Source organism: Spinacia oleracea, chromosome 1 (assembly GCF_020520425.1).
Source record: "Spinacia oleracea cultivar Varoflay chromosome 1, BTI_SOV_V1, whole genome shotgun sequence".
NCBI lineage: Eukaryota > Viridiplantae > Streptophyta > Magnoliopsida > Caryophyllales > Amaranthaceae > Spinacia > Spinacia oleracea.
The window spans coordinates 5,997,886-6,016,209 of NC_079487.1; the positions used below are offsets into that span (position 1 = coordinate 5,997,886).

Below are 18,324 nucleotides of genomic sequence, written 5' to 3' on the forward strand. Positions count from 1 at the left end.
GTCCGAGGTCCGTCACATGAGACTAGCAATGGAGCAATGGACGTCATCGTTGTAAATGTCAGGGTAATTGAAGAAAACACCATTGAGGAAGAATTGGCGAGCATGAAGAAACACCTTGAAAAACTTGTCAAGGACGGCGAAGAAAAAGGAGCCCAAATCAAACGGCAAGAAGAAAAAATTGCCAATTTGACCAAGAAGCTGGAAAAACGTCCCATTGGCAAATCATACAAAAACGGTGAAAACGAATGTGAAGGAAAAAGCGGTGATCCTAAATCGACAGTGAAGTCCAAGCCAAGAAGGAGAAGAAATCCCCATGGTGATTCGTTCTGCTTCCGTCAGATTCAAGATACGATAGCCAAAACTATTAAACAGCAGCAACTTCGCGTAGATCCTGACAAAAGTGGCCATTACATCAAACCGTACACAAAAAGGATTGATGCCTTGGAGATGTCCAAGGCTTATCAACCTCCAAAATTCTTGCAGTTTGATGGAAAAGGCAATCCGAAACAACATGTTGCACATTTTATTGAAACGTGTAACAATGCAGGGACTGAAGGAGACTTGGTCGTGAAGTAGTTTGTTCGATCGCTAAAAGAAGTTGCCTTTGATTAGTATGCCGACGAATTAGAATCTGGATCGATTGATAGCTGGGACCAGATGGAAGAATTGTTCCTGAATCGCTTCATAAGCACTCGTCGCATCGTCAGCATGATGGAGTTAACACGAACAAACCAGTTGGAGGATGAACCGGTCGTGGAATACATCGATAGCTGGAGGATACTAAGTCTTCAATACAGGGATCATTTTCCCGAAACTTCTGCAGTTGAGATGTGCACCCAAGGCATGCAGTGGGACTTGGTTTACATCTTGCAAGGAATCAAGCCCAAAAATTTCTAGGATTTGGCAACTCGAGCTCATGAAATGGAGAATTCGTTAGCCAATCATGAAGAAAAATCCGATTAGTCGGGCATTTGTTGAGACTTCGACGATTCGAGGACACAAGTCTGCAAGAAGTTTCAACAATGATCCTGGGAGCAAAGGTGAAAAATATCTTCCTCAAAAGCTCCTAAGCACGAGCCTAAACTGCATAACAAAAAAAAATTGCAAAAAAATTTGGAACTACGTTCGGCTTGATCCAAAAAAAAAAAAGTGAAAAAAATCACTTATTTTGGTACGTGCCTATCTTGGATAATAAAAAAGTTCAAGGGGAGCCACATCAAAAAAAAATGAAAATAATTTTGGAGTAAAATTTGAAATTGTATTCCATAAAAAAAAATTAGAGGATTACGTATGTTTTGGAAACACACAAAATGTTTTTTAAAACGAAGTATGACGGGGGCATGAGTAACAAAAAAAACCAAATTGTTTTACTCTTTCTTCAAAAATATTAAGTTTGTCGTCATTTACTCAATGTTTGGAGAAAGCTCAAAAGCACCAAATACATCGAACCAGAAATCTGAAGAAAGCATCCAAGCACCAGGAGTTCGCGAAAACTACATTGAGTTCCGGAGATAGCTTCTAAGCACCAGGAATTTGTAACGTGACCGACTGAAGAATGGAGAAAGCTTTCAAGCACCATCAAAACACCAAACACCTCGGACCAAAGATTTGGAGAAAGCTTCCAAGCACCAGAAATTTGCAAAAGGGATAAATTGAAGGATGGAGAAAGCTTCCAAGCACCATCACAATCAAAATTCAAAAGGATCAAAATATTTTCTTGAAGAGAAGCCGTCAAGCACCACAGAGGCCAAATGTTGAACGTGAAGATTGGAGAAAGGTTTGAAGCTCCAATGCACTATCAAAATTTCTTGAAGATCTAGAGGAAGCTACAAGTGTGAAGTCAAATGTCAAGGTACAACTCAGGTCACAAAGTTCACTGTAACATCATCGAAAGTGTTGTCATACGTGTTAGCTAGCTTCATGTAAATGGATTTGGTCTCTAATGTCGTCATATCATGGCTTCAACTACGTACTCTAACTCCAAGTGCTTCATGCGCCACAAATATGGCTCGCGGCTCGACTTCAAGTTATATAAGTCAATTTTGTCCGGGTGTTGCGTGCTTGGCTTCATGGTAGCAATGCTTGGCTGATTACGATAGCAAAATTGTTGTTTGATCGGCTTCACGGTAGGGATGCTCGATAATCGACACCAACTTTATTGAAATTAGAGTCGTATAAAAGCCATGACGCGTCAATTACTCCGCCATTAGTGAAGATGAGATATATTGATGAGGAGTCTTTATGTTGTAAAGGTCATACAAAAAAGTTGCATTTTAGCTCCTCTATGGCATTGGGAAAAAATTGGCTCGTAGTCCTTTGGCATCAAACATGACAATCACCACTATCAATCATATTATTATACTTTATTTTTTATTTTTTTGAAAAAAAAGCAAAAAGATAAAGAGAAAAGAAAAAAAAAAGATTTTGGCATCAAAGCACGTGAATAAGGTAACAAAGAATGTTTGAGCTTTTCCTTATTGGTCATAGTTCAACCATACGAAATACGAGAAAGGCACCAAAGTTTCAGACGACATAGTTTGAAGCTCAAAGTTGCTAAAGATGATGGCCTCTTCTTTTCGGTGCTACTCAAGTACAATAAATAGGTGCAAGGACAGGGGTTCTCTTTTCGGGACTTCTTCGGTCCAAGGACATTGAGGCGGTCTCCCTCCATGGCTTCTCCTTCATCTCCATGAATCATGATGGTACCAGCTCCTTCTCGGGTTAACAAGTAAAGGACAACTCCATCTCGGACTCGATCAAGGACGACAACTCCGTCTCGGGTCTTCGGAAGATCAAGCAGCTCGGACTCAAAGACAATAAATAGCGCGGACACCTCCTACTACACTCCAAAGCGGTATAGTGATGGGATGATGACTTCTTCTCCATGCCTGGAAGGAAAATCACAAACCTGCAAATAAATCAAACAAAGATAAGTATTATCTTTTATAACAAAAATATGTATGACGTTGGAGCATAATTGTATTAGATGTGGAGTTCCTTCACAAATTGATGCTGTCAAGGTATCATTCTTGTATATACATGACAACTGACAAGTGCATACAACTCATGGGTAGATTATTCAATAAAGTGACCCATTAAGTTTGGGCCGTAGGAAAGCCGGTTAAAAAAAAGTCGAGACTCAATCACGAGAAAACACTTCAAATTGTGTACGTGACTTAGTCTCGAGGGGGCAATTTGTAGGCACGGAAAATTCATAATACGTGTAATACGTGCCACGTCGGATATTATTTGAGTCAAAAGTCAAAGTATTGACTCAACAATTATTTGACGATCGACAAAATTAATTAAGTTTGGTCCATAAATTAATTTGGCCCATTTTAGTTATTTTATTCAAACCCGAATATTTTTCACGGTTAAACCTAATAAAAAGGGTTAAATTGTTATAACGGGTCATGGCAACCAAGTCCAAACAAAAAGCCCAATATTCAGCAAAACCCTAAAAGCTTGCTCATTCTATAAATAGAGTACTTTACCTCATTCTTGAGGAGAGGAGAAACAGACGGCAAAACCTAAAACTCTAAAATCTCTCCCTGCCAGTCAAGTCACAACTCTCTCCCTAGAAGAAGAACATCAAGCAATCAAATCGACGTGCCATTCCATTCTAGAAGATCAACCTTGGACTAGATCAAGCCCGGAGGCCCTTATTCAAGAAGATCAAGCCAGTTCGTGAGCAACATCAAATCAACATCAAATAATCCCGGTGGAAGAAGAACAACAAGCATACAAAACTGACGTGCCGTTCTATTTCTACATCAACATTCTTGAACGAGATCAAGCCCGAAGGCCCTCATTCAAGTACAAATCAAATCAGTCCGTGAACTAAGTCAAATTCAAAGTGGAGATCGAATCAGAGAAGCAAATATTAGAGATTGTACCCAGAAACTTCAAAAATCAATAAAATATTTTGTTCACATTATTTTGATTCTCTTATTTTGCAGACTCTGAAATTTGTGTTTACAGCTGGATCAAAAGTTCTCTCAGGAAATGGCTGTAGACACCATCCTCCATTCTCTTCATAACGGGTATGATCAGTTCAAGCTGAACTACATTATGAATAGTCTGGACAAAACGATCACTGAGCTTCACGGTATGCTGAAGACCGCTGAAAAGACGCTCAAAAGTGATAAGCAAGATGTGCTTATAGTGCGTGGGGGCAAGTTCAAGAAATCTGGAAAGAAGAGGAATGCTAAGAAAGGTGGCAAGAAGGCCAGCCTAACTAAGCAAGCTGGCGGCACCAAGTCTGAAAAGAAGAAGGTGAGCCAACCCACTTATGAAATCTGAATGCTTCTACTTCAAGAAGAAGGGGCATTGGAAGAGAGATTTCTTGAAGCTTAAGGAAGATCAGAAGAACGGAACGGTCGTTCCATCTTCAGGTACTTTTGTTATAGACTGTATACTTGCAAATTCAACTTCTTGGTTATTAGATACAGGTTGTGGCTCACACTTATGTTCCAATTCACAAGGACTAAGATTAAGTAGAAGATTAAGCAAGGGTGAAGTCGACCTACGAGTGGGAAATGGAGCACGGATTGCTACATTATACTGTAGGAACTTATTATTTGTCGTTGCCCTCTGGGCTAGTTTTGGAACTGGAAGAGTGTTTCCATGTTCCAAGTCTTACTAAAAACATCATTTCTGTTTCTTGCTTAGACGCTAAGGGATTTTCCTTTTTAATAAAAGACAATAGTTGCTCGTTTTATTTTAAAGAGATGTTTTATGGATCTGCTAGATTAGTCAATGGACTTTATTTACTAGATCACGTCAAACAAGTTTATAACATAAATACCAAAAGGGCCAAAAAGAATGATTCAGATCTCACTTATCTGTGGCATTGTCGATTAGGCCATATTAACATGAAGCGCATAGAAAGACTTCAAAAGGAAGGAATTCTAGAACCATTTGACTTAGAGGATTATGGTAAGTGCGAATCATGCTTACTTGGCAAAATGACAAAGCAACCTTTCTCTAAAGTTGGAGAAAGAGAAACTGAACTATTGGGTTTGATCCATGCAGATGTATGTGGACCAATGAGTACAAATGCTAGAGGTGGTTTCAGCTACTTTATCACTTTCACTGATGACTTTAGTAGATATTTTTATGTCTACCTAATGAAGCATAAGTCTGAATCCTTTGACAAATTCAAGGAATTTCAGAGTGAAGTAGAGAATCGGTTAGGCAAGAAGATTAAGGCACTGCGGTCTGATAGAGGCGGTGAACATCTGAGTTATGAATTTGATGACCATCTGAAAGAATGTGGAATTCTAACAGAATTGACTTCTCCCGGAACACCTCAATGGAACGGTGTGTCAGAACGGAGGAATAGAACCTTGCTAGTCATGGTTAGATCAGTGATGGGTCAGGCCAAACTTCCAATAGAATTTTGGGGACATGCACTAAACACAGCTACATTCACACTAAATAGAGCTCCGTCTAAAGCTGTCGAAACGACTCTGTATGAATTATGGTTTGGAAAGCCTCCAAATGTGTCTTTTCTAAAGATTTGGGGTTGTGAAGTATACGTCAAACGATTAATTTCAGACAAACTTCAACCAAAATCTGACAAATGTATCCTTGTTAGCTACCCAAAGGAAACAAAGGGAATACATCTGAGAACAAGGTGTTTGTTGCTCGAGATGGTATCTTTTTGGAAAGAGATCACATTTCCAAAATGACAAGTGGGAGAAAAGTAGACCTCGAAGAAATTCGAGTCGAACAACAAACTCTAGAGAATTCTCAAGATGACATTCAGGTTGAAACTTAGAGATCTTTAGAAGTATCTGGTGAGAATCAAGAACCAACTAGAAATGTAACCCCGCGTAGATCGCAGAGATATAGGTCTCAACCGAAAAGGTACTTAGGTATTTTGACAAACGAGAGCCATGAAGTTCTATTGCTGGAAAGTGATGAACCTGCGACTTACAACCAAGCCCCCAAGATACTATTATGGCGAGGGATGAACAAAAATCCATAGCTCTAATTCAAAATTCTCTTTATTTATCCCCCCGCGAGGAATTACCCAAACATTTGACTCTTAACCCACCATAGTTTGTTTAGTTTATTCCTTATACCAAAAATCCTATTTCTTAATTCTAATTTCTAATTTTTTTTTAGGTCCAGCCAAAATAGGGTTTTCTTTGTATATTTCTATTTTATATATATTATATATAATAATTATGAAATATATATTTAATATAGATATAGAAATACATTTTCTATAAAAAAAATTAGTAAATAATATAATTGTATTGTTTTGTCTATGACGAGCCCTAGCTCCAAGCAATGGCAAGAAGCCATGCAATCTGAATTAGACTCCATGTCTAAAAACCAAGTTTGGGATTTGGTCGATTTTCCAGATGGCTACCAAGCCATAGGAAGGAAATGGGTTTTCAAACTGAAAAAGGACAAGGATGGAAAACTAGAAGTTTTCAAAGCTAGATTGGTTGCAAAAGGTTACAGGCAAGTCCACGGTGTTGATTACGATGAAACCTTTTCACCAGTTGCAATGCTAAAGTCTATTCGGATAATGTTCGCAATCGATGCATATTACGATTACAAAATATGGAAAATGGATGTCAAAACAGCTTTCTTAAACGGCGTATTAACAGAAACTGTGTTTATGACACAGCCTGAGGGTTTGATCCAAAGAATTCTAAAAAGGTATGCAAGCTTAAGAAATCCATTTACGGATTGAAGCAAGCATCAAGGAACTGGAATATACGTTTTGATGAAGCAGTCAGTTACTTTGGCTTCGTCAAGAACGCAGACGAATCTTGTGAACAAGAAGGTCAGTGGGAGCAAAACTGCTTTCCTAGTACTATATGTCGACGACATATTACTTATCGGAAATGACATTCCTATGTTGAACTCTGTCAAGATTTGGCTTGGGAAATGTTTTTCGATGAAGGATCTAGGAGAAGCACAATACATACTGGGCATCAAGATTTACAGAGATAGATCTAAAAGGATGATTGGACTTAGTCAAAGCACTTATATCAATAAGGTGCTTGAAAGGTTCAAGATGGCAGACTCCAAGCGAGGCTACCTACCCATGTCTCATGGAATGACTCTAAGCAAGACTCAGTGCCCAAAAACACTTGATGAGCGTAGACGAATGAGTAGGATTCCATATGCATCATTGATTGGTTCAATAATGTATGTTATGTTATGTACATGCCCGGATGTTGCGTACGCACTCAGTGCTACGAGAAGATACCAGTCAGACCTAGGAGAGGCGCATTGGACTGCCGCCAAGAATATTCTGAAGTACCTGAAAAGGCACAAAGATGATTTCCTGGTCTATGGTGGAGATAATGAATTAATTGTTAAAGTTTATACGGACGCAAGTTTCCAAATCGACAAGGATGATTTCAGATCACAGTCAGGGTTTGTCTTCTGCCTCAACGGAGGTGCAGTAAGCTGGAAAAGTGTTAAACAGAGCACCATTGCAGATTCTACAACAGAAGCGGAGTACATTGCTGCAGATGAAGCAGCAAAGGAATCTATTTGGCTAAGGAAGTTCATAGGTGAACTTGGTGTAGTCCCCTCCATTAAGGGACCAATGGCTCTATATTGTGACAATAACGGAGCTATTGCACAGGCAAAGGAGCCTAGACACCACCAGAGAGTCAAGCATGTACTTCGTAGATTTCACCTTCTACGAGAGTTCGTTGAAAGAAAAGAAGTCGAGATAAGCAAGATTGGAACTGACGACAATATCTCAGATCCATTAACTAAACATCTGCCGCAAGAGAAGCACAACTTGCACACTACAGCTATGGGAATCAAGCATGTTGGAGAATGACTTTGATGTTCTTAATTAATGTTTTAAAGTTTTAGAGTTTAATACTTTGTAAAACGTTTTGGTTAACCATTCATATAAATGAATAAAATTCATTATTCCATTTAATTTGTGGTTTATTAAATGATGAGTCCTTTCAATTTGACGATATATTCAAGATAGACTGTCAGGACCAGTCCTGTGACTAAGAAATGTCTATCAAGTGAACTTGAATGTCAAAAGTTGAAAATGGTCCCTGGTCGGAAGTTTTCTATAAAGGTGGACGCATAGAAAACGCTAGACGACTAGAATGCAAGATGACTAGTAGTTCTGTATCTTGAACTATGTGGACATGGCAATGTCGCAATCATTTGCATAGGTACTTACTTTGAGAAGACTAGTATCGGACAGACCTATAAAACTTTACTGTAAGAGATGAAAATCTGTCATAAGTAAATTTCATTACATTATTATACACTAATCCTCAATACCTGAGTGATTTGAGATTACTTGTTTGAGAACTGGTTACTTTGACGTTGTCAACCGTCGCACCGTAAAAGGAGACCATAACGGCAACGCTCAGGTAATCACCTATCAAACGAATTCTAACCTCAAGATCACAAGATTGGGATTGTCCTCCCATAAATCGGATGAGATGCTGAAAGTTGTACAAGGCCACTCGGAGAGCTAGAAACTGTAAAATTCATGGCCGTGCTCAGATGAATCATAGGCTATGATTATCTGTTTATTTGATCAGTTGAACTCTGAAACTGAGAAATACCACTGGACATAATAAGGATGACTACTCTTACCTTATGTTCATGAGCAAGCATCAAGCGACAAAGGAATTAGGCAATGCACACTTGTCCCTAAGGACAAGTGGGAGATTGAAGTAAATAATTCCCTTGGTCCAAGTATGCATTCAATGCTAAGTCAAATAAATTCGGTTCAGTATTAAATAATTAAACAAGTTAATAATTCAGTGAGATCAAGTGAGCTAATTGCCTAGCTAGAGGCTGCTTGAGTTCAAGCGGAATTAATAATATTAATCCACAGCTTACTTTTGACTGAACCCGTAGGGTCACACAAATAGCACGTGAACGAATCAAGTATTTAAGTAAATTAAATAATCCATTTATGAATATTAGGAATCGACGAATCTCGGTTCCAGTGAGAGCTGAAATCGTCAACAGGCAAAATATGAATACTCCGGAAATGATGATATTGCCGAAAACGGAAATATGGATCATAACGGAAATATAAATATTATCCAAGTAGTAGATGTTGCCGGAAACGGAAACATGGTACGTATCGGAAAATATTATCGGAAATAGAAATATTGCCGGAATTGGAAATATTGTCGGAATCGGAAATAAATTCAGGAATCGGAAATATTAAATATTTGTTCGAAACGGAAATAAATTCCGAAATCGGAAATATCAAATATTGTTCGAATCGGAAATGAATTCTGGAATCGGAAAACGAATCGGAAGCGCGACGTACGAAACGATAGTCGGACGAGCTTGCTAGACGCAAGGCCCGGCACGAAGCCAGGCCCGCGCCTAGCGAAGCCCGCGAGCAGCAAGGCCAGCAAAGCCCGCGAGCAGCGAGCAAGGCAAAGCCTAGCCAGCCGCAAGCGAGCAAGGCTAGGCCCAGCAGCTATAGGGGAATACAGTTAAACATAATAACATGTGCGGAACAATCCCCAAAGCCAGGAAACATGTATAAAGCACAGATTAAGCAAACTTACGTTCGAAGCGTGTTTTCCACCATAATCTGTCAACGAACACGAACAAAGAACTCCACTTGTCGTTCCTCTACTTGGTTCACCGACACGATCAGATCCGTCTTGATTAACGTAGCTTAGACAATTGATCAAGATACTTTGCTTTTGGGAAGAACTCACTTTGGAGGCACAAAGAGAATTAGGGTTCTCTATGTCTCTAGGGTTTGAGCAATATGAATTGTGTGTGTGTTGGAAATAAGGTTGTAAGGTTATATTATTAACCTTACTAACCGACCAAGCAAGAAGCAAGGCCGGCTAGCAAGCCGTGCGAGCCAAGCAACACGGACCGCACGCCCGCGCCCAGCGACACACTGCAGGCCGAAGCCCACAGCGCGCGCGCCGAGCAGTTGGGCCGTGGGCCTTGCTCGCTCGTCGCTGCTGTGCGCTATTGCTTGCTATTGCGTGCTCGCGCCCAATGGGCTTGCCTTGCTTGCCTTGGCTCGCGAGCTTGCTGGCTCGTTGGGCCTTGCACGCTTACGTGCTTGGCTCGGCGGGCCGGCAACTCCGATGCCCTTCGTATTCGCGATTTAATATATTTCTGATATATTATTTATCGTTTCGTATACGACGAATCACCGTCGTACGATACGATTTATTTGTGTCGCCTAGCTTACGAATATTCGCAATACGATATACGATTCCGACAAAGGTCGTATCGTATAATACGTTTCCAACTAATTCCCGAAAATCTATTAAATGAATTTCCGATTCATTTAATCCGGTGATCTGTTACGTGTCATTGGTGTGACCTTGTAGGTTCAGTCAAGAGTAAGTTGTGAGTTCAATATCCATTAGAACTCACTGATCGGAAGCATTGCTCCAGCTAGCTGTTCCGATCACTTGATCTCACTGAATTAATTTTTCGCAATGAATCTGAACCTTGGTATTATACTTAATGCACCTTGGGTGAAGGACATATTTCCTTCAATCTCCCACTTGTCATTCAGACAAGTGTGCATCCACATTACTTTGTCACTTAGTGTTACTTACTGAACATAAGGTAAGATCCAAGCCATCCTTATTAGGTCCAGAAGTGTTTCTCGGATTACAGAGTTCAACTGTTAAACTTTTGCAGAAGGTTAAGCCTAACCATTCTGAGCACGGCCATGCATTTTACAGTATCTAACTCTCCGAGAGGCCTTGTTACACAAAAACACCATATCCTATCAAAGATAGGAGGAAAATCCATTCTTGCAATCTATGAACACTCACTTTGATTCATAGTACGCCCAATAACTGCTTTTATAGCCTCCTTTTACGGTGCGACGTTTAGCTAGTATCAAAGCAAACTAATTCTCAAACGAGCAAACATAATCGCTCATGTTCTGAGGAACGGTTTCTAATCACCATTAATGAGAACTACCTATGACATGACTTTAATCTCTTAAAGTGTTCTCATGGTCAATCCGATACAAGATCCAATAAGTATATATGCAAAAGATTCTGACATCTAGTCACTCTAGTTCAAGAAACAGAACTAAGTAATCTACTTGCAATCTAATCTTCATTAGTCATTGGTCGTCCACCTTTCAATGACCTGGATTAGGGATCCTTTGTGACTTCAATATTCAAGTTCACTTATGGGTGTTTCTTTGTCGAAGAATCCATCTTGACATCCCATTTGAATGATTTGAATCACATGGACTTATCATTTAATACTAAACCAAGATTAAATGAACTATGAAATATAATTTCATAAATGATAAATTTTTAAACCAAATGCTTACCAATTTGTGGGCCTCTAACCCAAAATCAAGCATTTAATGTTTTACAGATATAGGCCTTTCACCCAATACTTAAAAAATTCATCGAACTCAAACTTGATTCCATATCTGCATATGAATGTTGTGTATCATTCAATGCAGAGGTTTAGTTTATCATACTTTGCTATCCTTAGCATCTTTTCTATCAAAAGCCTTTCGATGTAAGATGAAAAGATCTTTTAATATGTTTCTAGAATGATCTAGTCTTTCGTTGCTGTTCAGAATGATAATCATATCTAAAATAGAAAATCATCCAGGTAGCAGACTTGTGATCAACCTGAGTTCATTGAAGAACTCCCACTAAAAACAATTCCCTTTTATTGCTTCTTAGGCAATAATGAATTCATTTCAATTATGTAGAATTTCAAATGAATACTCCAACCAGTTCACATAGATGTGGGAGATACATCTTTCAACTGAGAACTTGGAAACTAATCATTGATTCAGTTTCCCATGCATCACATATGGTTTAGAACCTATGTAACCACCTTTTAATCACGATGCCTAATTGCCCGTGTTTGTTTGTGGTTTGCCTACCAACAAGATTCAGCTTTTGCTTAGGCAAATGCATGTAACATCAAAACTTTAGTTATATTCACTTCCTCTTATCAAGTGCTCATCCTACATATCCAAATGTATTGGATGTTCATGATACTGTTCCAATGATCTTTGATCCAGATCAATAGAGATTGGTATAGCTCGTCACGATCCAATGTTCACGAGTTATCTTGGCGATCTATATATCACATTATACATTATTGATTATAATGCAAAAACCATTCACATTTTAAAACCCATCCATGTAACTTTTAGCTTCATTCTGTTTCAAGAGACACTGAATCTTGCTAAAATCTTGGCATTGCCATGTGATATAAGGTGAAGGCACCTCTTCAAGGTCCTTCATGCTTAACTCTAGTGATAACATCCTAGCTTTATACTTAGTTAAAGCATTCATAACTTAGACTTACTCATATGGGGTTGAGAGTCTCTTTTGAGTCTCTCCATTGTGTTTGATTTAGTAATTAATTTTACAGAATCCAAACAACACTTTAGATCCTATCCAATAGATCTTTAACCCAGTATGTTCTAAGTTTCGCCATGGTTCTAATATTGACAAATACTTTCAAATCTAACTATTTGAATGCCATTTTCAATAGAGAGATATGTATCTCATATATAGAACCAATAAACTTGACCTAGCTCCCACTAAACTCCTCATCTATAAGATGATCCATATTTTCATAAAGCTATGATTGCTCAATAGCCTTTTAGACAAATATGGTCCAATTCCCACTTGCATGCTTTAATCTACGAATAGATTTCTTAAGCTTACTCTTTTATCTAGCATCCAAAACTTTTACATTGTGTGATGAACACAATTCCTTTCTACAATTCCAATTGAGTAAGGTGTTTCGTTTTCCAATTGCCATATTGCCATATGCAATGATTGCTAGATTTATCCAAAATAGTTCAAGCATTCCGACTTGGTGAAAAAGATTTCAACATTATCAACGCCGTGAAGTTGTTTACAATCTTTAACCACCAATGTAGCTTCTCTTTTGTATGTGTATACAATATCATCTTCGTATGTTTTGAAAACATGTTTGCAACCAATGGGAGTAAACCCTTTATGCAAATCAACGTTGTATGTTTAGAAAACATGTTTGCAACCAATGGGAGTGAACCCTTTATGCAAATCAACGTTCTATGTTTAGAAAACATGTTTGCAACTAATGGGAGTGAACCCTTTATGCAAATCAATGTTCTATGTTTAGAAAACATGTTTGCAACTAATGGGAGTGAACCCTTTATGAAAATCAACCAAATCATAGTCTTGATTCTTTAAGATGAAGGTATTTCGGATAAAATGGCCTCAAACCATTTTGTATGGCCTCGAACCATACTTATGTTTTTGATGGCCTCAAACCATACTTGGGAATTTCGTCGTAGCTAACCTGTAAGTCGTATGTTTTGAAGCAATTTCCAAAGTCTTCATAGTTTTCATTCCTCAAGATATCTATGTATCTTTCTTGGTTGAATTCTATTCCTTATACGATTTACCTAGGTATTGAACATCAAACATTAATGTCTATAAAAACATTACTCAAGTCCTTTGAGTATTAGGATTCTCTTGAAGCACTTCTAAAGTCTTCCTGAAGCACTTCCAAAGGCTTCTAAGTACGGAGCTTTTCCAAAGACTCCTAAGTATCCTACATTTGTTTGTTGCTTGACTCGAAGTCCATTCGAGGTCATTTTTCTCCCACTTGCCTTTTTGGAAATATGATGGTTTCCTAAAAGACATTATCAAGAGCAACAACCATATGTTCACAGATTTGTGGTAGAATCAATACCTTTTGTTTCTATGATTCGCTCATAAAGAAACATATATCTATCCTTGAGTTTGTTTGATGTAAACACTAACTCCCACTGGGTTTGACAACCCTAGATATATATGTACTGAAAAGATGTACTGAACCGAAGTTCAATCCTTATGACATCTTATCCTTAGCTTTGACAACTTTGTTTAGTGTGATAGTCACTTGAGAGTATCATTTAGAAACTATGTAGGAAAATAGTCGTGATTATCGTTAATCGAAATAGATTCCGATTTCTCCATTTGGACATACCATATTCTTATGGAGCTTCAATTGTCATATTGCCATATAAACAATCTAGATAATCTTTCTTGGCTTATGAAAACATCACCTTGACCCAGCCTAGATGTTCCAAAATTCTTGCCAAGTTGATTTTATACCCTTTTGTGAATTACATTGAAGCATTTCTCACATTTCACTTTGAGTAAATATAGCCATATTTTCTCAAATTCTTGTGAAATAGGTAAGTCATAAAATCCATCTTTGGCCCATGAACATAGTTGTCTAGACTCTTCTAACAATAGTCCATTTCGATGTCATGTTAAACAAGCAAGACCCACGTGTCTTAAATCAACCAACTTTCAAAAATCCATGCCATGGAATCTTAGAATGTTGACTTGTTGATATGATCGTATGACATGGCCAAAGATATGTGGAACACAAATCAAAATGTTTGATTTGAACCTTCTGAAGTTTGAGTGTGAAAAGATTCGTTTGTTTATTAATTAATCATATGACTCAACCCTTAAATGACCATTTCATTCAAATAAACACTCAACGAATGTTTTTGTTTACTTTGAATGTGAGTCTTTCCGTTGTCCAAACAGAAATTGATTATGATGATTAATGGAACATAATACCATTAAGTTCCAGCCTTTAGAAGGACTTTAAAACAAACATGATGACCCTACAATTAATGTAGCAAAACTTTGCTTCATTTCCCACTTGTAGGTCAAGTAACCAGACTTAGCTCCCGGAATTTGAGTTCCTAACAAGAGTTAGAACCTCAAGCGGTAATCTAATACCATAGGAGTTTATTTTCTAAGTCGTTTTCTCTTTAACATAAACTTCAAGGTAGAAATTGAATCTTGAATTCATTTCTTTTGTTCCCCTTTCCTATCCTTTCTAGCACGTTTTCTTATAGTCCTAAAGATTTTACTCTTTGCTTGATCTTCTTACTTTGTTAAGCTTACAAAGTCCCTTTCTTTTGTTCACTTTGAATGACAACATCCAATGAGTCAAATTCATCATCGAATCAAAAGAAAATTGGTTGTTAACCATTGGTTATACATGAGTCTTTAACTCAATACTTCATTATTTCAAAATTACCCAGTATTCTGAATATATGAGGTCCAATTGGTCTACCGTTCAAATTTAAGTTTGAAAACAACCATGAAGAGCACTATAAGAAAATAGCATTCAAGATACGCTCTCACTCTCCTTTTCTTTGAGAATCGCTCTCAAAAATAGTTACCAATCGACCGAGGAAATATCGCAGTTCTATCGTCCAAACGCAATAAGGTTGAAGATGTACTATTCTACAGAATGAACTAGCAAAGAAAACATTTATCATACTTTAATAACTTGAAATAAATGCATTCACGCAATCATCAAAGCTATTAAAACATTTCATTTATGCAAAAAGCAAAAACATGGTCCAAAATGAATGAAACGATTCCAAGACCCCAAAAGTCCTAAATCCTTAAGCAGCTTTAGCATGTCTTAAGTATTTTAAGATTTTAGGTAAGCAAAACCTATTGCTAGTAATCTCCAAATTACTCTTGGTTAATAAATTAATACCATAATTTATCCCATTGCCACAACATAATGCCATTGTTGTTTGAGTTGTAACCACAATCAACGTGCTCCTTTAGGACGCCTTACCACCTAGGTCAACTAAAATAGCACCTCGCTTTAGCGTAAACCTACTATCTTAGATCCCTAGATTTTTGTAAGTGTTGATTTGGAAGTCAATTTTTAAACTCAGTATTACTTGGACCTAGTTGTTTCTATGTTGGTTCGATTATTTAGTGAACTTAAAACTAATCGATTCATAGGAGACAACCTGTTCATGCAAAGCATACATACATTCATACATTCACGCATAATATATATATATATATATATATATATATATATATATATATATATATATATATATATATATATATATATATATATATATATATATATATATATATATATTAAATTTCATAAATAAATGGTGATCTAGTATGGCCCAAAACATCTTGTCTTGAAGCATCCAATCTTCATCACCTCCTTGTTAGCTTGGCATCGTCTTGAATCTTCGTTCAAATGCTAACTTAAAGTTCTAAACTTAGAAATACTTGAAAATAATAAAATTACATCAAAATTTCCATGGTACGCAGACCATATTTAAAACTTTACATTCAAAGATAGAACGGTACGCAGATCGTATTTAACTATCCTAAATTGGCCATACTAGTCACTTGGAGTACCTGCATTGCATAAAATATATATTCTATGCATTCACCCATTCGTATGCTAAAACGAATGGCCCATGTTAATATGCAAGTATTTACGTGAATTAATTGAAATTCACGTTCACATAAAAGCGTCCTAAAAGATTAATCAATTTCCAAATTATTAATCCTTAGACTTTATTCTAATTAAAATTGAATTTTTATTAAAATAATGCGACCTACGAAATAATTAAAATAATTATTTCATTTTAATTTCATTTAGTGGCTCCCACTCAAACCAATAATTATTCCGGATAATTAATTATGAAATATTAAATTAAAACTCGCGGCCCGGCCCAAGCAAATAAAATATTAAATTAAATATCCCGTTAGCCCAAATTAATGCAAATATACGAAGCCCAACGAATTAAACGATTTTTTTTAAAAAAAAAGTCCAATTACTAAATCGGGCTAGGCTTGCGCCCAGCCCCGCCTTGCGTGAGGCCCAAGAGCACACGAGCAAAGCTCGCGCACCCCTAGCCCCATCGCGCGCGCGCGCACCGCGTCCCCGCAGCCATGTTGTCCCTGCGCTGCGTGTTGTGCATCGTGTGTGTGCTAGACGTTGCATGGCTTGCGCCTCGCTTCGTCGCAGCCCCGCAAGCTACCTCGCCTTCCCCTTCCTCGCCTAGCGCGCACGAGGCACGCAGCATAGCTGCTGCTGCCCGTGTCGCATGGCTCGGTCGAGCACAATGGCCTCGTATGGCTCGACGAGCCATACTTCCACCATGCTCATGTTCGTGCCTTTGGTTCGTAATACGGACCAACTTAATTAAAATTAAATTTAATTCACGAACTTGCATTAATTTTATTTTTCAAAAAAAAAAGTTACGATTTTTATTTTCGAAAAACAACGATTTTTAACGATTTAATAAACTTTAACGACAATCCAATTTCGTAAAATTAATAAATCAAGGGCTAACAATATTCAAACTTTCAAGAACGATCGAATCAACTTTAATGTTTGAACTTTTAATTAATAAAATCCGAAACTTTATATCGTTCATAAACAATTAAATTTCAGATTATTAATAATTTGGTTTAAGTGCGATTAAAATTAACGAAACCATTCAAAATTTTAATCCAATAATTTTTAAAATTAGCCACTGACCCATGAAAGTATACCCCCTTCCCCAATTAACCGAATTATTAAACCAATATTAATTAAAATTCAATTAGGATTGCAAATTTTACGAATTGGGGAAAGGCAAAATTAGGGTTTATACTTATCGGAAAAATCTGAAACGTTTACCAAAGATCAAGAATATATCTAGAAACATTGTGTCAAAATTTCAAGCAATTCCGAGTAGTTTAGGTCGACCTTTTAATTGAATTACTGTCCGACACTTTTAATTTTTAATGAAAAATTAACAAAAACGCCCACAAAACGATATTTCGAGGCCTGTTTTCGCAATTCTATTCTCATGAGTTGATCTTAGAAAATCGTTTTCCATCAGATTAGGGTTTTAAAAATCGAAAAAGCGAAGATTTTTTATTTCGGACCTGATTATACGCAATTCAACCAATAATTCGTACAAAATTCCGAAAAATCAACAAAAAATCCAAAATTTCGACAGATGCAAAAACAATAATAATCATGCTAATTCATGCTTTGAATATATAAGGCTCATGATACCACTGTAGGGGAATACAGTTAAACATAATAACATGTGCGGAACAATCCCCAAAGCCAGGAAACATGTATAAAGCACAGATTAAGCAAACTTACATTCGAAGCGTGTTTTCCACCAAAATCTGTCAACGAACACGAACAAAGAACTCCACTTGTCGTTCCTCTACTTGGTTCACCGACACGATCAGATCCGTCTTGATTATCGTAGCTTAGACAATTGATCAAGATACTTTGCTTTTGGGAAGAACTCACTTTGGAGGCACATAGAGAATAAGGGTTCTCTGTGTCTCTGGGTTTGAGCAATATGAATTGTGTGTGTGTTGGAAATAAGGTTGTAAGGTTATATTATTAACCTTACTAACCGACCAAGCAAGAAGCAAGGCCGGCTAGCAAGCCGTGCGAGCCAAGCAACACGGACCGCACGCCCGTGCCCAGCGACACACTGCAGGCCGAAGCCCACAGCGCGCG

At 37.6% G+C, this 18,324-nt stretch overlaps 1 protein-coding gene across 1 annotated transcript in view; it reads left to right on the forward strand.

Moving 5' to 3' along the window:
- The first annotated feature begins 711 nt into the window (after positions 1 to 711).
- The window catches only part of LOC110778339 (uncharacterized), a 37,694-nt gene continuing 20,081 nt past the window's right edge, over positions 712 to 18,324 (forward strand). The window contains exon 1 of the mRNA XM_056831343.1: positions 712 to 841. Within this exon, the coding sequence (XP_056687321.1) occupies positions 712 to 841 (130 nt within the window). The remainder of the gene's footprint in view (positions 842 to 18,324) is intronic.